This window comes from Petaurus breviceps, unplaced genomic scaffold, assembly GCF_028583685.1.
Source record: "Petaurus breviceps papuanus isolate PSGF00001 unplaced genomic scaffold, PetGlider_PUasm1.0 229, whole genome shotgun sequence".
NCBI classification, from domain to species: domain Eukaryota; kingdom Metazoa; phylum Chordata; class Mammalia; order Diprotodontia; family Petauridae; genus Petaurus; species Petaurus breviceps.
The window spans coordinates 9,733,953-9,758,940 of NW_027185903.1; the positions used below are offsets into that span (position 1 = coordinate 9,733,953).

Genomic DNA, 24,988 nt, shown 5'->3' on the forward strand with positions numbered 1-24,988 from the left:
TCTTTAACTTTAATTCTTTAACTAAAGTCTTTAACTCAGATATTACTTCTTCCATAAAGACTTCCCTTGACTCCCCAGGGGAAAGGGATCTCTCCCTCTTCAAATTTCTTCTGGCATTTGGCAGAACTTTTTCTTTGTACTCTTCCCATTCTCCTTCTGATGATAGTTCATTGTGTTCTCCATGCCCAATTAAGGTATTGGGTTCAAGTTACTTTACCATGCCTGAACCCCAGATCACTCTGGTTTTCGCTGATTGGCTAATAATAGGTCCCAACCCAAGCCTCAGTTGGTCATTGTTTGGGTTTTCATGGCTCAGAGTGAATGTAAATAACAATTTTGTCCATTTTGACCAGAAACCCTGAGGGTCTTCCCCTCCCAATTTGATTTTTTTTCTTAGTACGCAAACTAGGCCATCTTTTGCCTCATTTCTTACCTAGCCTTAAATCACTGGTGCTGCCTCAGACAAACTGAGACCTAGGAAAGACCTTGGCTTAAAAAGGCCAAGGTCTCTCATGGTCTCTCTTTGCACCTGGGGTCATCTCCAGTGATGTCTTGCCACTGGACTCAGATGGCTCTAGAGGAGTGAAGCTTTGCACAGTTCTGCCTCACTTCAATTCCCTTGAAAGTTAGGACACCACCCTCCTGATGGCATTGGTCCTCTTGAGAATGGAGGACAAACAACAGGGTATAAGCTCCTTGAAAGCTATATTTGTGTCACTTATTTTTTAATCCTCTAAGATCATTGCAGTGCCTTGCACAGAACAGGTGTTTAATAAATGTTTATTGAATGGATTCCTTGCTGCAAAGACCCATTGTTTTCTATTAATTAAATTTTCCTTTCTTAATTTCTCCTCTGTTCCCATTTTTCCATTTTCTTCCTCTCAGCTTAATAATTTTGCTCTATCACAGGCATATTATGAACATAAAGTTGATGTTCAGAAGTTCATGCAGATCTATCCTGAAAATTATTTTGGGGGGAAGCCCAAGGAGCATACCAATGACAGAAATGAAAAAGTTTTCCATTCTCAGTGCTACCAACCACTAGAAAACTATACTACAATCTTTGGATTTACCCAAAGCACTAGGTGAATGTATTTGCTACTTACTTTGGCTCAGGGGCAATTTTGATATTTCTGGGAGGTAGACTTGGAACTGGTGGTTGTATTGGGTAAGGGGCTGGAGGAGCTGGCTGAGAGGCAGGATGTGCTGGTGGAGGAGGTGGAGGTGGTGTGGTCACAGGATAAGGTGCTGTTCCTTTGTTGGAAACTGAAATGCAGACAAATACAAAGAATTAAAACAGGTCATAAGAACATAGATTTAGATCTGAAAGGGAATTTATAGATAATCTCATCTGGTCTAATCTTGTTAATACCTACCAGTATATGGGTGTAGAGAGGTGAAGTGACTTACCAAAGGTTACACAAGTGGCAACTATCAAAGCTGGGATCTGAATCAAGAATTTGAGTCCAAATCCAGTCCTTTTCCTATACCATACTGATGCATGAGGAGTGGTTACTTTTTAATACATGAAATAAAGATATTTTTTATGAGCAATTGGGGTTAAGTAAGTTGCTCAAGGTTGCATGGCCAGTTATTTCTGGGTGTGGTGCTAAGTGTTGGAGCCCGGATTTGATCCCCAGGTCATCCCAACACTGGAGCTGGTGCTCTTACTCGCTGAGCCACCTGGCCACCCCTTGAAATAAAGATTTTTAATATGGACCTCCAAAGAAATGCTATTGCAGGTCGTATCACTTTTGATTTTGCCTCAACTACTCCTACTTCCCAGTTTATCAAACCTCTCAGCTCCCACAATCTGCACCTTTACTCAACTTCAGACACAGGGATGGCCTTACCCTTCATCTTTTCACATGAGTAGTTTCCCTTCCAGAATTTATAAATTAAATTCCTCTACTAGACCACAACCTTCTGCCCCTTCATCTCTCTCTGTATTTTGCCCTTCCTAAACTTATTCTTCAGTCTTATAGCAATTTCTGCTCAATCAGCCCCTCTCTGTTTTCTGAGGTGCTAGCCTCCCTTTCCTTCCTTGAATATCTGGATCCTTCAGCTAGATTCCTTTCCCTTTTGTCTTATTTCTACTTAGCCCTCTCCAAACTCCTAGCATGGACCTTTTCTAGTCCTGGCCAAGTGGTACAGAACACCTCCAGAAGAAGTCACACAAGTGGGTTGACTGAATCCACTACAAATTTATGTTATCCAATCTCAGTTGCACTCTTGCTCCTATATGGCAAGTCTTTTACTCCTCCCTTATGTAATGTTAGTGGGATTTACGTTCTTCCCCTCCCATTAATAGGCCTCACATGGGGCCCATTAAGGGAAGCTTGCTTAGAGGAGGTTGGCTTGTAGGAAGGCTTATACACCTTTTGCTAATTTCTAATTAGGCACTGAGTCAGGAGAGCTGTGATGCCTTCTGACTCTGAAAAGTGTATATATACTCTGAGTTGGTATTTTGTTTTGGGGACTCACTTGTGAGAAGGATCTTGTGATTTCCTGGTCAAGATTCTGAGTGGCTTATGTTCAGAGCTCCCTGACTGCTCAGATGTAAAGGCTCTCTCGATCCAGGGATGTATGTAAAGTGCAATATTGCTTTGATTCAGGAAGTCAGAGCCATGTCTGTTGGTCTTTATTTCTCTGTATTTTCTCTGAAGTTTAGGGTGTTGACTTTCCCCATGAACTAGTGAATGTAATTTAAAAAAATAGTTGTTCAAAGGGTCAACAATCTTTTCTAGTAAAGCAGATCCAAGAACCTGTGCTAGCAGCCATCCTGGGTATGTCAGTGTGGTTGCTGCTACACCTTGTTAATTCCTTCTTATTTTTCAGAATGGCTATTCAAAACTTTAAGTCATCTATACTATACCTTACTTCAGTTAAAAAAAAAGTAAGGCTATTCTTCAGAACCTGCTTCTGCTGTTCAATTCCATGATTCAAAGCAGCTCCATTTTTATCAGCACCACTTTACCCAACATTTTCTCCTTCTTTGCTTAATACCAGAAGATGAGGCATCCTTTCTTGCCAACATCAAATCTTATACTTGTGCCTGTGATACCACCCTCTTCCCTTCTATGATTCCTTCTCTTCCTAATTTTCCCTTTTCCATTGGCTCCTTGCCTACAAACATGCTTCCAGATTTACAAATACAGCTTTACTTGATTCAGCCGTTCCTTTAAGCTGATCTCTCCTTACTTTCCCAGCTAAACTTATATATAATTTGACTTCCAAACCTACCAGTCAACGTCACCAGTCATCTCCCATGTACCCCAGGATTTTGTCCTGGTCCTCATCTTTCTCAACTATCCACTCTCAGTGATCTCAACTCCAATAGGTTTAGCTATCATTTCTATGTAGATATCTCCTAAGTCTGCATCTCCAACTCTCATGTCTTTTCTGGCCTCCATCTTCAGTTTCTACTCTTCCCCAAACCTAGCCTTCCTCCTAAGTTTCCTATTTCTTCTGTCAAGGGCACCACCATTTTCCCAGCCATCCAGGTTTGCAACTCTGAATTATTATCTACTCTTCACTCTCAGTTCACATATCCAATGAGTTGCCACTTTTGGCAATTTTACCTTCTTAGCATCTCTCACATCCTTCCCTTTCTTTCTGCTCATATGATATCCACCCTAATTTTAGCCCTCATCTCTCAACTGGACTATGTCAATGATCTTCTGATTGTTTTCCTTAAATCCAGTCTTTCCCCCACTCCAACTCAAACACCCACTCAGTTACCTAAGTGATTTTTCTAAGGCAGATTTCAGATCATATCACTTTGACTATAATAGTTCCAAGGCTCAAGAAGCTTCAGGGACTCTCCAATGCCTTTATGATATAATACAAATATTTTCTGTTTGGCATTTGAAACCCTTCAAAATTTGCTTCCAACTTATCTTTCTAGGCTGATTACAATTATTTCTCCTCACTCCAGCTTTCCATGTACACAATCTTTTGTTTTCTGCCTCCATATCATCCCCTAGTCTGCCCTACCCCCAATGCCCAGAATACCATGTCTCTTTACCTCAACCTCTTAGAACTTTTAGGCCCCTCAAGGCTCATATTGATTAGATTCTCCTAGTTGTTAGTGCCCTAGCCCAATCTCTTTGCATTTATTTTGTATTTAACCTGCATTTACTTGTCTTTGTATTAACCATTTCTTCTCTTTCACTCCCTCTGCTGCCCAATAGAATCTAAGCTCCCTCTAATATAGGGACTTTCCTGCTTTTATATCTCCAGTGGCTAGTACCATATCTGAAACGCAGAAGGTGCATAGTAAAATGCTTTTTAATTAAATAATTATTCTAAAGGTCCCGTTTGGAGGATTCAGCCTTCATTCTAACATTACATTGGAATACAAATCAAAATTTTTCCAATCTAGCACATTATATGGTTTCATAAACTTGGGTAAGCTTTCTTCTTGGCTTACTTTTCCAGAGTGATTTTTTTTTAACCTGTTAGATGATGAAACTTTATCAACTTTGTGGTAATCTTAGTCATCCTCTTTTGGACCTTCCTGGTTAACACCAACATCTTCCAAAGACTGTCCTCTTCTAAGTAATTTTCTTTCTCCTATCCACCACCTATTCAATACCTAACACTTGACCATATCGAAGAGCTCTGACTTTTCTTGAATTCATATAGGTTTGTGAGATTTTCTTGCAGGTTTTTCTCCATCAGCTGGCATTTTACAACCTCAAAAAACTTGTCTTATAAAAGAATATGAGGCTTTGATTGTGTTTCCCCTCCTTCAGATCAGTTACCAAAATGTCAAGTAAATCTGACCCTAGTATTAAAATCCTGGAGGACTGTGCTGCTAACACATCTCCATCTAAAAAATACCCTTTTATTCTGCCTTTGTATTACTCCACTATTTATTTTCTCCAGTTCCATGGTAGCAGAATCTTCTTAATCCAACTTTGGAAAATTGTCAAAAGATATATGAAATTTTAATAAGATGCCAAATGAATTGGTTAGGTAGACTATTATTTAAATGCTATTTCCCTCATTAAGCTCGGCAGTATGTACACTAAAGCCTTTTTTACAATTACAATTAACAGTGAAGCTCATTTACTCAGGCAAATTATTTGGCAATAGTCAAACATGTTCAAGATGATATGCAAATTTACGCAAAAAATCAGTCTCCCCCCCCCCATGAAAATATCTAGTAGTTTTAGCTAAACATAATAATAATATTTTTCTGAAAACTCAAATCTGTATTGTGGTGTTTGATAACATGACAATTGGTAATTCTGCTATTCTCTAGAAAGAAAAATAATATTTTTGGTACTATAAAGAAGGACTTAACAGTAACAATGAATATTCTTATACTATAAAGGACATATCACAAGAACACTATGAAGTTGTTTGTGCAAATTATATTATTCCCATTTTACAGATAAGGGAGCTTTAAAATTTTTTTAACTTTGTAATTTAAATTCTGATATACTTTAAAAAAAAGGGTCCTACCATTTGGGGCAAAATTGGCTAGTCATTCAAAATAAATAATGTGAATAAATAATTATAAATCAACCTATGTATTGGTTTAACCAGCAGTAGTTGTTCTCTGAGCTTGGATGAGCTCTAGACAAGTACCCATCTTTCAATCATGAAGCCCTGCCATGAATCATACTTGTCTCATTGTTGCCATTACTCCTGATTGTCAGGGCTATAGCTCACTGTGTAGCCATTGGCATTAAGTATTGAGATCTCCCCACACTTCTTTGGGTCCCCCCCCCACTAGGGGTACATGTGTCTAGATCCCCTCCTTGCCTATATGCCATTTCTCTCACTTCGAAATTCAACTTCTGTTTGATTCCTGACTTTCCTGTTTCTAGCCTGTTCTATTTGGCTCCAGCCATCCAAAGTTTAGAGGCTGGTTTGGTCCAGTTGACACATTAATGGATATAGTGATTGGAATACAAATAAAAATTTTTCCTATCCAGCACATTACAGAGTTTAATAAATTTGGGTAATGTTTACTCTTGGCTTATCTTTCTAGAGTGATTTTTTTCAGCCTGTTATAGTACGAAACTTCATCAATTTTGTGGAAATTTTAGTCATCCTCATTTAGATTATATTAATTCAACTAGCTGGAACACAGGCCTTCTTCCTCCTTCCCAGGTCTTCTAATTTGTTGCTTCTTCCCCTCTGTGGAAATGGAGGTTAGATAAATAAATCTTTCAAAACTATGTCTAAAACAAGAGTGACTGATATCTGAACTCAAGGATATTAGTCCTCATTACCTTCTTTTATATTTCAAATACATGAAACTTAGTGCATGGGCTTTATAACATTGATTTTAGCTGCTTGGAAGTCTTCTTTTCCCTTCTCCTGGTCTTCTTGACTATGTTCCAAACAGTCAACGTTGTTGAATGAGTGGCTTCTGAGTAAGAGAGGTGTATCGTAAATGGAAATTATTTGGGGGATATATAGCAGTTGTGGATTGTATCTATACTGTTCTTTTTGTAAAAAAAACAAAAGACTGATCCAATCAGTATGTAAAATCAGTATGGCCTATTTACTTGGGGAAATAAAGGAAAGGGATTATAAAGAAAGACTTGACAGGAGTCATAAGCTAAAGGAGAGGAAAAAGTCAACATTGAAAATAAGGTTATAACCCTGGATAATTAGGAGCAGAGTTATTAACAGAAATAGGGAAGCTAGAAAGAAGCTGAGTTTGGGCTTTGAAATGTAGAGTTTAGAAACAAAATAGTTATCCAATGCCTGGAGAGAGGTTAGACAATTTATGGTCTGAAGCAGAATGAAGTTAGCAGAACAATTTCTACTGTAACATAGACATTGCAAAATCAAACAATTTCAAAACCATTCTGATTAACACAATGATCAGTCATGACTCTAGAGAACTGATAATGAAGCATGCTGCCCACCTCCTGAAAGAGTTGATGCAGAAAGAGACACATTTTTGGACATGGTCAATATGAGACTTGTTTTATTTGACTATACTTATCTGTTACAAAAGTTGTGTCCCTCCCTTCCTTCTTCTTATAGGTATGATCCTACAAAACTGTGATTTCATTGGCATAGGAAACTTATGATGAAACTCTCTCTACAAATTTATCTGTTGTGTAATTTGGGAATCTTAGCGTGCTCAGTACTAAGAAGAGAGATAGCTTGCCTGAGGCCACATACAGCTAGTATGTGTCAGAGGTGGGAAAAGAACTTAGGTCTTTCTGACTCCCAGGCTAGCTTGCTATTCTCTATACAAGCTACCTCTCAATGAAAATGATAACAAAGCAGGCAAGTTACAAGCATATTTTAGAGATATTACCTATTTGGTTCCAGACTAAAGTGAATATGTCAATAAAGTGGGTCATGTGGTTTCCTAGTGCACATAAAAGTTGTGTTTGCACTATATTGTAGCCTATTAAGTATGTAATAGTATTATGTCTAAAAAAGTATATGTTTTAATTAAAAATACTTTATTGCTAAAAAATGCTGACCATTTTTGGTCAGATTGCATCATCTGACCATTTGGCAAGTTATAATCTTTTTGCATGTGGAGGATCTTGCCTCGATGTTGATGGCTGCTGAATGATGGAGGGAGGATGACTGGCTGAAGGTTGTGGTGGCTATGGCAATTGTTTAAAATAAGGCAACAATGAAATCTGTTGCCTTCCTTTCAAGAAGCCATTGTAGGGTCATAATTGGCCTAGTTTCAATATTGTTGTATCTCAAAGAACAGAGAGGCCTAAGGAGAAGGAGAGAGATGGGGGGAGCAGCTGGTCGGTGGAACAGTCAGGACACACACAACATTTATCTATTAAGTTCACCAAATAAAAACTTACTGTCCCCTCTCCTCCCTTTTTATTTTGAAATCAGGCCTTAGCCTTTTGTACCAGTTTGACCACCTTGCTTTAACTGTAAGGAATGTGGTTTAAGAAGAGTCTTTCTATAAGGAAGAAAGCACAAGAAGTGGTCACTCCAAGGCTTTGGTGGCCTCTGAACAGTTTCCTTTCGCAGATGCAGCTGAACTATAGGGTTATGTTTAAGCTCTATTTGAAATAATAAAAGTACGTCAATTTGGAGGGGAAAGAAAGGGAAAGGTAGGAACCAGGGAAGGAAGAGAAACAAATAACAGAAATAATATGCCCTCACAAACGTTAAACTGTAGCTCTTTCTATCAAACAAAGTTATTTGTTCTAGATACCTTTATATTTAGCTAGTAGATTACAGGATTCTAATCATTGTTTTTGAGATCTCCTGTTGGTTCTGTGGCTTCTGGCCTATGAGTGACTACCTATATGCTTATCTAAATATACTCACAACCAGCCAGTTGGTGAAAATCTTTCAGGCCATTGACAAAATATCAAAGAAATGATTCTTTATTTTAAATTCAAAGGGCTTCTTGGCAAGTTTTGAGTTTTCATATCATGCAACATGTTAGCCAATTACTTGTGAAGTTACTCAAGCCCTAGCATTTCATGAACAAACATAAAATACAGAAAATACTCTTTTAAGTTCATTAATTGACTCTGGGAAAACATGCTGCTAGGTGAAATGATTACAGCGATTGCTAGTTACATAAGAATGCTATTAAATGGGTGAACAATGGTACCTTTACTGTAGGGTTTCCCCAATTTGACAATAAGGGTTCAGTTACAATGAGTTGTTACTAATTTAATTGTCAAATTATATTGGTTATGGGAACCTTATTTGGAGAATGTATGAATTAAATTTCCCCACCCTAATTCCAGCTCTCAGTTGAAGCTGTTTCTTTGACAGAAATTTAGGTGTCAGGAAGGTGTAATGGTAATGGTAATTTGAAGATCTCCCCTACCCCTTAAGAGGCTGAATGTGCTCATATGGAGCTTGTGGTAGGAGGGGTTTGCTGAATGGGTGGAGCAGGAAGGGTGAAGCAGAGTTGAGAGGAAGCTGGGAGTCAGAGCAGTTAGGGCAGAGGGAAGAGAGGATGCAGGCAAGCAGACAACTAGTATTCTGGGTGTTTGTGGGAAGGCTTTGGGATGGTGTTCCTTCCTGTAGTGAAAATTTATATTAACTTCTTTGTTGCTATGATGGATTCAGTTTTCTGGTGTTGGGATTAGACTTTTTAGTGTCTGAATAAATGTTTTTCTTCTGCCTTCTATATGGAGAGTCTGTTATATTTTGTGATTCAGAACTATGCTGGCATATTCATAATTGCTATGAATATTGTGTTGGCACTAAAGAAGGCAGGGGAAACAGTAGATGTTTCAAATATACCAGAGGCAGCTAGAATATACAGTATATAGAGTGCTGGAGTAGGGTGTCTGGAAGACCTGAGTTAAAATCCTGCCTTAGACACTTACTAGCTGTGTGAGTCCAGGAAAGTCACTTTATGTCTTGTGTCTATTTCCTCCTGGACAAAATAGGAATGATAAAAATAGCACTTACCTCTCAGGGTTGTTGAGAGGCTCAACAGATAACAAATAAGGTACTTTTTGCAAATCTCAAAGCACTATCAAAATGCTAACTATTATTACCATTGCTATTACTATCATCATAACTTTGTCCTAGTCCTGAAAAACAGTTAGAGGTGGGAAAACTGAACTTATTATAGTCAGAAGACCTGGATTCAAGTGAATAACTCCACTCACTTTTTTATAACCCAAAGGGACCTGTGTTTTCATGAAATAACATACAGAACAGTATGTAGAACACAGCAGGTGCCCAACAAATGTTTGTTAAACTATTATACAAAATGCTTTTAAATTATAAGTTGAAACAAAACTTAAGTTTTTGACCCCATTACTCTCAAAATGTAAAATCTAGTGAGATGTTCACATAGATTATAAGATTTCTTACTGCTTATGGGCAAGGTAATCTTTTTTTTTTTGAGGGGGGAAGTCAAGGTAATTGGGGTTAAGTGACTTGCCAAAGGTCACACAGCTAGTAAGTGCGTCAAATATCTGAGACTGGATTTGAACTTAGGTCCTCCTGACTCCAGGCGTAGTGCTCTATTCAATGTGCCACCTAGCTGCCATGGGGCAAGGTAGTCTTAGCCCACACTGAGGGACTTGGATCAGTTTTCAAGCTTTTCCAGTCTCCTAAAAAAAAAGCATCCTGGGGCGGCCAGGTAGCACAGCGAGTAAGAGCACCGGCTCCAGTGTTGAGAAGACCTGGACATCGAATCCCGGGCTCAGACACTTAGCACCCACCCAGAAACACCTGGCCATGTAACCTTGAGCAAGTTACTTAACCCCAATTGCTTAGGGGTGGCCAGGTGGCTCAGCGAGTAAGAGCACCGGCTCCAGTGTTGGGACGACCTGGAGATCAAATCCCGGGCTTGGACACTCAGCACCACACCCAGAAATAACTGGCCTTGTAACCTTGAGCAAGTTACTTAACCCCGATTGCTTAATAAAAAAAAAAAAAATCATCCTGCCTAGAATGCATCGGAGAATTCCATTGCTTGCCTAAAAAGAAATACATCTTCAACAAATTTAAGTCAATCAATGTTTATTACATATGGAGCATTATGAAAGAAAGAGAAATGAATTCCTGCCCACAAAGACCTTGTAGTCCCCAGACCTAATGCCTCATTGTGGCTCTGGGGAAAGTCCCATGGAGTAGGAGTTAGGAGAGATCTGGATATGAATCCTTGCTCTGACATATACATTATAAGCTTAGGCAATTCACATAACCTCTCTGGGTCTCAGTTTTCTCATCTGTAAAATGTCTTGAAAAAGATGACTTTCGGGTGGCCAAGTGGCTCAGCGAGTAAGAGCACCAGCTCCAGTGTCGGGATGACATGTGGATCAAATCCGGGCTCAGATACTCAGCACCACACCCAGAAATAATAACTGACCGTGTAACCTTGAGCAAGTTACTTAACCCCGATTGCTTAAAAAAAAAAAAGATGACTTTCCAACTCTGAATGTATAATCATATATTCATGGTCAAATATAAATAGCAATAGTTTTCATGTCCAAGCATCTAAAAACACATAAATCATATAAACTGCAGGAAAAGAGGCAGTTTCTTAACAAATCCTCAGGTGAGAGCTACAGGCTTAGTAAAAGATGAACTTCAAGTCTTGAGCTTTATTCTGTCCCAGTTCAGTCATAGCTTTTATCTTCTTCAAAGGATTTACAAACGGGGGTAGATGAGAAACATTTGAAAACCAAACTAGTGGGAAAGAGAGGAGTGGTGCTCTATTAGTAAGAGGAGTGAGTGCTTTGAAAGGGGCCATGGACAGGATTCAGGCCAGCTCAGAATCTTCAATTACAACGGAAAGAGTGGTGATACTGAAACAGCATTGTGCTGGCATAGATAATCAGGGCACAAGTCAGGATGGAGGGGAAGGGCAGAGATCAAAACCAATCTGATGATCAATGAGAGGAAAATAAGAAAAGGAAGTCTTTCATCTCTACTCTGAGCTCTGCCTTTCAGGTGTTTGTAATCCTGTGATCACTGGCAGAAGCTGAGCGTTCAAGGTCTCCACATTGAAAGAATGCTTCAGGAAATTTGCTTAGCAAAACAAAAAATGAAACCCCCCGAGTTTGAAATCCTTTCAACTATATATGGACACTTGACATGTAAATTCTGTATTTCTAAGAGTTTTCATGCATTTGGAATTCATAAGCCATTGCTTTTTTTTTTCCCCACCTGGAATTCAGATAATTACTCAGTAATGACAAATAAGAAATATACCTACTTTTGGATGTCTCTCCTCCCCGTTCATGTCACATATGACAAAATAACAACAGGAATAAGTCAACACATAATTGAAATTCTTTTGACACAAGCACACACTCTACAGGGAACCTCTGCTTAGCTCCTTTTGCCTAAAGGGAGGGGGACAGAGCAGCCTAACTGTGAATTTCCTCCCCCCCCCCCACCAAATCCCTAAATGGAGCTTTTGTTCAGTAAATATAAAATTCACTGTGTTATTTTAAAAGCACTCCAGTAACCCACAGAGATAGCAACAGAGTTCAATTCTCTGCAAGCATATGGAACTACTCTATCCTCCCAATTCCAGTCAGCCTGATGGATGTATTGGGTAAATTGATGACCCCATTCGTAGAAATTCTTTATGGTCAAGACCGGATAAATTAAATCACAGGTCATACAAAGATTGTTTCTGTATGGATCTGGAACGACTTATATATTCTCTCCTCTCCTAAAAGATTCATCTCTCTAATTGTGTTTTATTTAGTTTACCATGGCATTGAGTCAGCAAGTTCTGAACACTTGTAGTCTTCTCAGAATGGGGAGATGTTGGCTGGGAGGGCCCGTTGTTCAGTTGTTTTCAGTCATTTCGGACTCTTTGTGACCCCATTTGGGGTTTTCTTGGCAGAGATACTGGAGTGGTTTGCCATTTCTGTCTCCAGCTCATTTTACAGATGAGGAAACAGAGGCAAATAGAGGTCGCACAACAAGTGGTGAGGGGTAAGGAATGGTAAAAACTTGGATATACACTAGGTAAAGCTGTTCCCATTAGTTAGCTCAGTGGGTAAAGTATGTTAAAGTAAGCCCTTCATTCAATTCAGCAGGCCCAGGTGAGGTGGGAGAGCCTGAGCAAAGGCATGGAGAAGGGAGTTGGAATGTCAGCACAGGGAGAACATCCAGTAAGCCTGGAAGGTTGGAACACAGAACATAAGAGAACAAATTTGGAATACTCAGCCTGGGAAGATAGGATCACAGATTTAGAGCTGCTCATTTTAGGCCAGGGACACTGAAGCCAACAAAGATTAAGTGGATTGCTTAAGGTCACACAGATGATAAATGAGAGAGCAGAATTTGAACCCAGCTCCTTTAACTTTGCTCTTTTGGCTCTACCACACTCCTTTCCCCTAACAGGTTGGAAGCAGAATGTGGAGATCATCAAAAGGCAGAATGAGGTATTCATATTTTGTGATATACCATAGGAAAGTGGTAAGAAGTCATTGAAATGTCATAATTAGAGGAGTGACATGATCAGACTTATACTTTAGGAATATGATTTTAATATTTTGTATGGTGAATGGGTGGGAAACTGAATGTATGGAGACCAATTCAAGGATATTTTAATAATCCAGCAGGGAGATAATAAGGGTCTGAACTAGGGTGGTTGCTTTATGAGTGAAGGAAATGTGAAAGATATGAGAGATATTGAGGAAATAGAATAGGAAAGACTGACAACTAATTAATTGGATATGGGCAAAAGAGAAGGCAAAGAGTCAAGGATGTCTCCCAGGTTGATAACCTAAGTGACTAGGAGAATGGTGGCACTCTCAATAGAATCTGGAACATTTGAAGAAAGGGTTTAGGGAGAAAAAATGGTTGTTCAGGACTTGTTGAGTTTAAGATGTCTATGGAGAAAAAAAAAGATGTCTCTGGAGCACCCAGGTCTAACTGGCTAGAGCTGCCAGTCTAGCAGGTAGTGGGTGAGGCAGGACCAGTTCTCAGCACAGAGATAAGAGGTGGTACTTGTACCTATGGGAAATGATGACATCACTGAGAGTATAGAAGATGAGGAGAGTGCTTAGGCCAGAGTCATGGAATATACCCACCAAGGATAGGGCATGAGTGATGTCCTAAGAAGGAACAATTAGACAGTAAGTAAGAGGACCAGGAGAGAGCAATGTCATGAAAATCCAGGGATGAAAGAGTGTCCAAGAGAAAGAAGTCATCAGCAGTGCAAAGGATGCTGTAGAGAATGTTGTAAAGAGTCATGAGGGATGAAAAAAAAAACCCCACCAAAACTTTAGATTTAGCAAGGAAGAGAATTGCGGGTAACCCTGGAGAAAGTAATTTCACTCAAGTAGTTCAGATAAAAGACAGATTTTAAGGGGATGAGAAGCAAGTGGGAGGTGAAAAAGCAGAGTCAATGATCATAGACAACTTTTTCTAGGAATTCTCAAAATTACCTAGTATCTATTTTGTTCATATGTACATGTTGGAGCAGTATCTGGCAAATAATAGGTACTTCATAAATCTTGTTGATTGATTGAGTTCAGATGTGAAAGGGAAGAATGATATAAGCTTATAGTTCAAGGGGTGAGGAAGGTCAAGTGAAGGATTTTTTTTAAACCTGGGAGATGTCTGGTTGTTGTCATCATGGAAGAATCCAAGAGATTAAAAGAATGTTGGACTATGGGCATGAAGCATTGCATATAAGGCATCTGGTTGTGCAGTGAATAGAGCCCTGGGCTTGGAGTCAAGAAGACCTAAGTCTAAGTCCTTACTTTCTGTGCAACTCTGGACAAATCACTTAACTTCTGTCTGCCTCAGTTTCCTCAAGTGTAGCATGGGGATAATAATCACACCTACCACCTAGGGTTGTTGTGAGGATAAAAGAAGATAATATTTTTGCAAAGTACTTTGCAAACTTTAAATTAATATAAAGTAAGATGAGAGAATTGGACTCAATGACCTCTAAGGTCCTTTCCAGCTGAAAATCTTTGATCTTGTGATGTTTTTCTGCACTGCTTTTGTTTTTATTTTTTAGTATTTCTTACAAGGAACAAAGCTTGGTGGGCAAGCTCAGCCATCACCTCCTACATGGCCCTTCCTGATCCCCACAGCATCTAGCAGCTCCCTCTCGCCTGGTTACCTTCCATATACTTTTATGTTTACCATCCCTGTTTCATTTTTGGCTTTGTATTCCCAGTATCCAGCACAGTCCCAATACTTATATTAGGTACTTAATAAGTGCTTGTTGATGGACTGAAGGAGGAGCTAAGATTGACTGAGCAAAGGAGTGAATCCCAGATACTGGGGGATGGCCTGTGCAAAACCGCAGTTGGGGATAAAAGGGATATCACATATATGGGGTAACTAGATGGTGCAGTGGATAAAGTGCTAGGCCTGGAGTTAGGAAGACCTGAGTTCAAATTTTACTTTAGACAATTCCTGGCTGTGTGACCCTGGGCGAGTCACTTAACCCTGTTTACCTCTGTTCTTCACCTGTAAAATGAACTAGAGAAGGAAATGGCAAACAACTTCGGTGTCTTTGTCAAGAAAATACCAAATGGGGTCAGGGTGAGTTAGACACAACTGATAAACAACTGAACAAAATCATTCCAATTTGTCTGGAGTATGGTCAGTGCAAAAAGGGGCAATATATTTGAAATAAACAGGAAATGAATCTGAAAAGGTAGGTTCATGAACTTTTGTCAGACTTTGAATAACAGGCTAAGAAATTTGGTTTTTGTTTTCTCTTAGAACTAATAGGAATCCCCTAACGGGTTCTGAGCAGGAGAGTAACATAGGTTACACTTGTGCCCCAGGAATATTATTTTGATGGAAAGATTAATTGTAAATGGGAAACAATAGAAATAGGGAGAACAATTCTTTTTGTGCAATCAAGAAATGATAAGAAGGGGCAGCTAGGTGGCGCAGTGAGTAAAGTGCTGGCCCTGGAGTCAGGAGGACCCGAGTTCGGTTCTGGCCTCAGACACTTAACACACACACACACACACACACACACACACACACACACACAAACTAGCCATATGACCTTGGGCAAGTCACTTAACCTCAAGTGCCCTCTAAAAAAAAGGCAAAAAAAAAAAGAGATGATAAGAGGTTTTAACAGAATCAAAGAAAGGGGGCTCAGGTTTCCAAACCTCTTGGTGAAGGGTTACTTATTTCTGAGGTTCCGAGATGTTAAGTGTTTCCTCTAAGGTCAACTCTGCTAGTATATTACAGAGCTGGGAGTAGAACCCAGTTCATCTGGCATTAAAACCCAATCTCTTTCAATACAATGAATTCATGTTTATCTTTATATAAATTATCCGTTTTGAGGAACATTTCCAATTGATTTTTTCACCCAACACTGGTTTCTCTTGCTACTCATCATACTTCTTTTTTTTTTTTTTAAGCAATTGGGGTTAAGTAACTTGCTCAAGGTTACACAGCCAGTTATTTCTGGGTGTGGTGCTGAGTATCTGAGCCCAGATTTGATCCCCAGGTCATCCTGACACTGGAGCCAGTGCTCTTACTCGCTGTGCTACCTGGCCACCCCTACTCAGCATACTTCTAAAGTTGCTTCTTCCTTCCTTCCTTCAAAAGGAGTTTGCTAGAAGTATTTCAAGGTAGAACATGTTGATGGACTGATCAATGAAGATCAGTCAAACTACATTTCTTAATCATCTGTTGGTCATGGGATGATAATGGCAACTCATTTTCGTGTGAGTCTAAGAAAAGCAAATCTGCTACTGCTAAAACAAACATCATAAAAATGCAGCAAATCATAGTACATTCTAAGGACAAACAATGGTTTGGGGATCATTGGCTGATATGAATTATCTTCTGACAGCTTTCCTTTACTGATATTATCATGAGATGGCTTTAATATAAAAGAGCCCACATTTATTATTTTGTGATTTTCTAAAGCAGTTATCAGTCAAAGAAAAATGGGGCATCAAGATGAAAACTTTGGAATTTCCCCAAAAGGGAGGCAACTTCTGAAAGTGATACACGTGCTTTCAGTTTTTAATTTTCCTGATGCAAGTAATTTCAGGGGTGATGAAATTCAAGGGTGAATTTCAAAGGTTCCTTCCAGTTTAACCATTCTGCAATTCATGCTAGCTCCTAAAACCAACTTGTCTAGCTAGAGGAAGTAGATGCATGTGTAGAAACTAAATAAAGTCTCAAGTGAAGAGACTCAAAAGGCCCACAGTCTGACCAAGGTTACCTTAATCTGGGGGCAGGTGAGCTGAAGTTGTTCATGGTGGTAGGAAAAGGGAATCATAGGATCACATCTAGACCTGGAAGTTTCTTTACAGATTACCTAGCACAACCTCCTCATTTTATGAGGAAACAGATGCCCAGAGATCAATGACTTGCCCTTGGTCACTTAGGTAGTAAATGGCCAAGTGGGGATTCTGACACAGATGCTCCCACCAGCAAACTCATGACTCTTTTCACTATTCCATGTTGTTTTCTAATGATTAACTTATTCTTATACACATAATTCCATTTTACTTCTGACATCTAAAGATGTAAAAACCATCTCAGCCACCTTTGCCATAGCAGAAAGGACATAGACATCAGATGATTTCCTAGGTTTTAATTTCTCTGGGGCTGTCAATGGTTCTATTGTTAGATGCTGTTTTAGTAGTATCGTAAATTTAGTAACATCACAGGGTAGCACTACAGGCAGTTACCTTATCTGGCTTCCTGAAAGGGTCCGCCCCACCTTTGCCCGTTCCCCCCCCATTTGCTTTCTGTTTCTTTTTTTTTTTTGTCCTAGTCCTCAGATGCACTGACAAGCTTACTTCTTCTTTGGGCTCTTTTGTACCTTATTTACCCTTTTTTGCTCTCGGGAACAAAAGTCCTTTGACAGGTCTGTGAATTTCAGAGAATCATGAAATTTTTTTCAGGGCTGGAAATTTTCTTGGGTCAGGAGTTTTTTATCTGGAGTCCATGAATTTGTTTTAAAAACAAATTAAATTTAAATATGTTTTAATTATTTAAATTTAGATAAAATTTAAAACAAATTTTAAATCTTTTAAAAACATATTTTGATAATTATATTTCAACATAATTATTTTCCTTTCTAATCCTATGTATTTTATATTATACATTTAAAACACTATTCTGAGGAGCGCATAGGCTTCACTAGACTGCCAAAGGGGCCCATGACACAAGAGGTTAAGTATCCCTAGCTTAGAGGGTTGTCTAGATGAAGAAACAGAGGACTAGAGAAGTTTACAATCTTATCTCTGTTTACATATATTACATGAGCTAATTATTTGGGAGACTTAGGTCTTCCCATCCAGAGTCCAGGGTTCTTTCCACACATACTAGCTGTTTGACCCTGGACAAGTCACTTAACCCCTCTTTGGCTCAGTTTCCTCACCTGCAAAATGGAGATAATAATATCTCCCATATTCCAGGGTTGTTATGAAGATCAGATTAGATCATATTTGTAAAGCACTTAGCACATTGTCTGGCAAATAGTAGATGTTAGTGAATGCTTGTTTCCTTCCTTCTATTCCACTTTGTTTTGAATAAATGTTAACACAGACTTTCACAGTGCTGAAAACCTCTGACAAATGCCAGTTGTGTGATCCTGGTCAAGTCACTTAAAGTCTCAGTGTTCCAAGCAACTTTCTAAGATAATAAATTGCAAAGTAGTGGCCAGTCTGCATTGATCAGGGATTCTTGGTTGGGAGTTAACCATCCCAAAGAAAGCACAGGCTGGCTGTAAAACTCAAAAACAAACAGATTCCTCACCAATTCTACATTAGTACACAAAGCTCAAATTCTGCAGATCTTTGAAAAATTAAGGAATCATTTGGGTATGCTGAAGTGATTTCTTCTCTGGGAAGCTCTGCAAACTTAATAGTTAGTTCCCTGAAAACCTTCCATCTCCCAATCTAACAACACTATCTGAGCATAGAAACCCTGCAAGGTTGTATGAAAAACATTTTTTTTTATGGTTCTGAAGTCATATCTATATGTTTGTGTGTGTCATAATTATACCAAGTTGCTCAAAAACTGCCTTAGGACAAGAGTGCAGCCTCAGTAGTCAGAAGCTGTAGTAATAACCACTTCCTACTTCAGTCATGACACCGTTGGTTTGCAGAGAGCAGCTCTTGTTCAGCTCCATTTCAAACATGACTGGAGATTTGTAACTATTCCTTTCAGGTTTCCTAATTGTATGTGGTTTTGTCATTCACTATTTTCATATTCGATAGTTTCAGTCATGTCCGACTCTTTGTGACCCCACTTGGGGTTTTCTTGGCAAGGATACTGGAGTGGTTCTTTCACTAGCTCATTTTATAGATGAGGAACTGAGGCAAACAGGGTTAAGTGACTTAGCCAGGGTCACCCAGCTAGTAAGTGTCCGAGGCCAGATGAGAACTCTTGGAAGAGAAGTCTTCCTGACTCCAAAAGCATGGCACTTTATACACTATGCCACTAGCTGCCCATGTACACAATAGCTGCTAGCAAGTAAATACATCATCACAAGTGCTTTTGACTGAAAGACACTAATGTACAAGGGATGGTGGTATTCAGTTAGAAGAGGGAAATGAGAGACACTTTCTTCAATTTCTACTAATTTCTAATTTTGCTGAGGTTGCAAGTAAACCCACAGAGCCATCAGCTACTTGGGCTGGAGGAGAACCTAGAGATTATTTGGTTCTAGCCTCTGCTATAACTCACCTAAAACTAAATATTCTTTTGAAGAAATGCATTTGGGGAGGCTACATTTAGGTGAAACAAAACAAAACATCTCTTTCTTACCCATCCTCAGGCATGACAGTAGTTTCCGGATAAAACACGGTATGACACTACTCTGTACCACTTTCATGTTTTAGCAACACAGCATCTTGCACAGTATTATAAGAAACTTAGTTAACCCTGGCATTTTCTTGGCGTAATTATGGCACTAACCAGAGATCAGAACAAAAAGTACAGGAGTACATTTGTTGTTGTTTAACAACAAACAATAACAAATGAGGGTGACGAAATTCCTTCTACCTATGCAGGTCCACATGTTCTCTGCGAGCAAGAATCTCAGAGAATTACATAGTCAGTATTGGTCAGAGACTGGACTTGAACACATATCTTCCTGTCTTCAAGACCAGCTCTCCATCCACTAGAGCACACTGACTCACAACAACAACAATAACAACCACTACCACCACCACCACCAAGTGATCAGGTTCCCTGTACCGGAAAAGACTAGTTAATAATATAGCTGAACCGGACTAGTAATACAAGTCTGAAGTCTGAGGTCTTTGAGAGTAAGACACCATGTGTTATCAGGAAGAGGAAGAAGAAGAATTTTCTTTCATCAACAGAATTTTGAAACTCATGATGCTTGCCGTGGTATCTTCTTATCTCCCTTTTTGTCTTCCTTTCTGTTTCTAAAATGCCCCTCGCTTGGTGCCCAGGACCCTTCAGATTGCTTTGAGTTTTCTCCCCCCACCCCCATCACTTTAAAGTCTCCTAAATTCTCCAAGCAGCAAAATTATTTGCTTCCTAACCTCTTTCCTAGAGAAACTTTCCTCAATTATACTATTTGAATAAAGGAAGAAATTGAACAAAATCACATTAATCTATGAATGGGCTTTCTTTCAAAGATATTTACTTTTAAAACAAGGATGTCAGTTAACCCCAATTCTCTAATTAGTAAAGGTAGCTGGAAAAGAAAAAAAAAACAAGAACAACAATCCCTAGTGTGGGAAATGTTTTTGGTCCAGGGAGTAACGAGAAGGCAGGTCACTCCAGTCTTGGTTTCAGTCTTTAGGGTTAACTCCCCTAGGTTGTTTCTGCTAATCATAGCTTCTCCCATTCCGGAAATTTATTTAATTTCAATTCAGTTCAAGAAACAGTTAAGTTCCTACTATGTGAAAGACACGAGGATATAGAAATAAAAAAAGTCATGGTCTCTGTCCTCATGGAGCTTACAGTCTACTTGGGGACTTAAGGGGAGGGCTGACCTTGAGGGGTTACAAGCAAAGTGTCATCCATATTCATCGGAGATCCTGGGTAGATCCCTCAGATTTTCCAAGTGTCAGGGCACCAAAGGCACTAGAGCAGGGATTAACTTTTATGTGTGGATAATATCATGGATTCCCTTGGTGAAGCCTAGGGATCCCTTCTCCATAGGTCTCTCTATGGAGTCTTTCTGAAAAAAAAAAAAGTTTTTAAATGCATAATATAACATGCATAGGATTACAAAGGAAATCAGCCATATTGAAATGCAGTTATCAAAAAAAAATTTTTTTAAGTTCACAGATCCTGGTTAAGAGCCCATGCATTAGAGGACTGCCAGGGACTCACAAATAGGAAACTCAGGTTTCTAAGGCTGCTAGGTTGGTACCAGTTCAGTTTCTGGGACCCAGTCAATCATAGTGATCATGTCTCAAAGCTATATAACTTAGATGAAAAACATATTCTAGCATTTAACTGATTTGAGGAAAGAACAAGGGGAGGAAAATTTCAGGGCTTAATTGGCCATAAAACTGACTACTTATTAGGAGGAATGTCCTGGGTCTGTGCTCTTTAAAGATCCTGTGATCTTTAGTGTGGCTCAGTTTAAAAAGAATCATAAGAATATCATATCATTCTTGAACAAATTATTGTTTACAAGTTTGCCAAACTACTATTGTGCTGTGAGAAATATTAAAGGGGATTGTTTCAGAAAAACCTGGGAAGACTTACATGAACTGGTACAAAGTAAAGTGAGTAGAACCAGAACAATTCATACAGTAATGGCAATATTGTAAAGATCAACTGTGGAACAATTAAAAACTCTGATCAATACAATGGCCCACCAAAGTTCTAAGGACTCATGAAACAGGCTATCCACCCCCAGAGAACTGATGGGCTGAGACAGAATGCAGTTTGAAACATTTTCTTTTCTTTCTTACATGGATAATGTGGGATTTTATTTTGCATGATGATACATTTTTATAACAGTTTTTTCTCTTGATGAGTAGAGGAGGGTTAGTGAGAAGAAAAATAATTTGGAACTGAAAACAAAATAAAATTAAATTGTTTTCTTTTTTTAAAGAGAATCGTATCATTCAACAGTAATGATTTCCTCATGCCAATGCTTGAGCTAAAACGATTTTTGAGACACAAGTATGGTCTTCAGCTTGATGTACATGGTGATTATGAAGTTTTGATATTTAATATAAATTCATATTTAATATTTTACAAGTACATCAACAATACAACAGAAGATGAGGTCCTTAGGGGTTCACTTTGAGGAAGCTCATTAGGCGTGCTCCATCATAAGAGACCAAAAAACATTCTCCATCTGGGTTGAAGCAAAAACTAGACAAATCTTCCCTCCTTCTTCTCTCCTTCCATCCCTTCCTCCCTCCTTTCCTTCATTCCTTTGTTGTTTTTGTTAGAGAAAAAGAAAAAAATCTTTTCTTTTTTGTTGTTCATTCATTTTTCTGTTGTGTCCAGCTCTTTTTGACTATTTGGGGGTTTTCTTGGCAAAGAAACAAGAGGGATTTTGTCATTTCCTTCTACAGATCATTTTACAAATGAAGCACTGAGGCAAACAGGGTTAAGTGACTTGCCCAGGGTCACATAGCTAGTAAAAGTATGAAGCCGTATTTGAACTCAGGTCTTCCTGACTCTAGGCCAAGCATTCTATCCACTGTGCCACCTAGTCATTCTTCCTCTTCAGGACTCCTCCAAAAATATTTTACCAAAGGAAACAAATTAATGTCAGCAGGATACTGTGTAAAGACTTTGGAGTCAGAGGACATGTGATTCAAATGCTGCTTCCATCACCTCTACTTGTATGATCTTGGGCAAATCACTTAATCTCTCTAGGGTCTCAGTTTCCTCATTTGTAAAACTAAAGGGTTGCACTAGATGGTCTCTAAGATCTTTTCCAGTTCTAAATCTATGATCTGGATAGAAGTAGCCTACTTCTCCCTAGATACAAGAGGTACCAGGTCCATGAGAACCCTCAGATTGTGCTAGAAAAAGAAGAAATTGAAGAGTTGAAAAGATTTGATAATTCAAGTTCAGTTGTGATTGATTTCAAACTAAAGTTCATGAGAAAAAGCCATGACTATCTCAGGTTTACCTCATTTGTGTGGTCTGAAGAATCCCTGGTGAGTGAAGATCAAACCTTCTTGGAGCTTTATTCACCAAATGCCTATCAAAATAAGTATTGGCAATGGAGTGTATTGCTGACTGATGCAGTTCAGTCCTCCATATTTCCTAGCTTTCATGCTACTAGATGATAAGCTGCATGCTCAGAAAATTCAAGTGAATTTTATCAGCTGTTTTTCCAGCCCCCTGTGCTTATGAAAAGATATCCTTATCCTCAGACAAGATGAAGGCTTTGGTCCAAGAGGTCTGCTTCAAATAAGGAGGGACATCTTTAAGAACCCAGAGCTATAAATGACACTTCAGGAACTTGGAGTCCTTTGATCTGGATTGGATGGAGCCTGACTGAGGACAGGGCTTGGTATTATCTCAGATCGAAGTTATGGATTCCAGACTCCACCCTGCTGATGGAGTTTAAGGTACAAGTCTGCTCAGTTGCTCATAATGCTGAGAGGAAGGTTACAAGGAAAACACTAGAAAAAAATCCTATGCAATTTCAGTGGATGTTTTTTGATATATGATTTGATTTTTCTGGCTGCTTTTAAGATCCTCTTTGGGCTAAAACTCTAAGATTTGATAGCTGCCTTTCTAGTTGAGCTGAATTTAGTCTTTCTTTGTTGGTATTGGTGGAGCACAGTAGATGGAGCACTGAGCCTGGAGTCAGGAAGACTTGATTTCCAGTTTGACCTCGTACCCTTACTAGCTGTGTAACTCCAGGCATATCACTTAAGCTCTATCTGCCTCGGTTTCCTCAAATGTAAAATGGGGATAATAATAGCACCTACATCGAAGGGTTGTTGTGAGGGTTAAATGAGAATATCTGTAAAAAGTGCTTAACACAATGCTGGCACAAAATGGGTACTTAATAAGTGTTTATTCTATTTCCTTTCCTTTCCCATGGTGTCCTGTACATTCTATTGATTTTTGCTCTCCTTTTTGTTTTCAGCACTACTTAGAAGTTCTTGTTTGATTCAGTAAAATGTAAATTCCTTGAAGGATTATTTAGTTGTTTTTGTGTTTAAGGGTCTAGCATACAATGGATTGTTGAGTTGTTGAATTGTTGTGTTGTGCCAAGATATAAGAGGCAGTAGAGGGCCGACACCAAACCGGGACTTACCCATCCAAGATCCACATTCTTAGGGCAACAAAGTACCTGTGATTCAAAAAATGCAGATATTGGGTACCAAGTAACAGGTTTCTTATGGTGTACTTTATCTCCTGGCATTTTGGGATGAAGTTAGGAAGCTGGTGGTGAGTGTCAGTTCAGTCTGACTGGAAACTTTTGGGCCCATTTGCTTGGGAACTCATATGCCTGGACAAAACTCTGTGCTAACTCTACCCCATCTCTGCTAACTCTAACCACTCTACCCACTGCCTAAACTCTTGGGTTCCTGTGTTTGCCATAACCACACAGGGAAGCTACCATAACTCTCAAACCAATATGGTATTCTGTCATCAAAACACTGTGGAGTATAGACACCTTTATCAACTGCTTCTTACTCAGTATTATGATGGGCAAATACACCAAGCTCCTGCTCTCCCTAGGCCTGTGATTCAGAGCTACCCATTAGTTTTTACTTTGTTACCTTCTCCTGTATTCTCATTTCTAACCATCTTGGCTATCCTTACCCAATTTTGATCACTGTGCCTCTGGAAAATCTTGTTTTATTGCTAAAGTTACTTCCCCTAGTCAACAGTCAATAAACATTTATTAAGTACCTACCATGTGCCAAGATTTATGCTAAGTACTAGATACGCAAATAAGAAAAAGACAATCCCTTTCAAGGAGCAAACACTCTAATGGGAAAACAATGCTTAAATGAAGTTAACAGGAAAATTTTGAGCCCTCAATAAGGGAGGCTTTGGGTAGGGTTTATTGTTCCATCCTTAAGGCCTCCAATTAGAAGGGAGAGGGGCAAATGAGGATGCCAAGAAAGTGTTGAGTAGCAAAGTTAAATCAGTCTCCATGCTGCTGAGATTCCAGTTGATGAGCTCACCCCTGGGGTCAAAACCAAGCAGCACAGCTGATGGAAAATGAAATTAGCTGGAAAGTTCTGAGCCCTCTTCAAAGGGAGGCTTCCTTTAAGCCAGATCTTTTTACTTTATATTTTTCAGGCTCCTACCACTAATGGAAACCTTCTTGTTGTTATTTGTCCTTCCTTGAAGACGTTCCCTCTAGTGCTGATTGTTCTTTTTCTTATTTTCTCCAACATATAGTCAGAAAAAGAATAAGCAACTCACAGAGACAGTCACCTTGAATCTCATCACCATTCATAACTGTGCCACTTTTATCATCTCAAACAAACTCTGATCCTTGAGGGTAAGGGCTAATTTTTTTTTGTATCCCTAGAGCTTAGTACAGTGCCTAACATATAGTAAATATTAATAAATGTTTGTTGATTAAGTATAATATTAAAAATGAGAAATAGATATCATCTTTAATGGCAAATATCGAACTTCCAAG

The 24,988-nt window shown here is 39.0% G+C and overlaps 1 protein-coding gene across 4 annotated transcripts in view; it reads right to left on the reverse strand.

Moving 5' to 3' along the window:
• FYB1 (FYN binding protein 1) overlaps window positions 1–24,988 on the reverse strand; it is a 212,381-nt gene that overhangs the window by 61,461 nt on the left and 125,932 nt on the right. For all 4 annotated transcript variants that reach the window (XM_069096197.1, XM_069096198.1, XM_069096195.1 and 1 more), the window contains exon 3: window positions 1,107–1,266. In XM_069096197.1, the coding sequence (XP_068952298.1) occupies window positions 1,107–1,266 (160 nt within the window). The remainder of the gene's footprint in view (window positions 1–1,106; window positions 1,267–24,988) is intronic.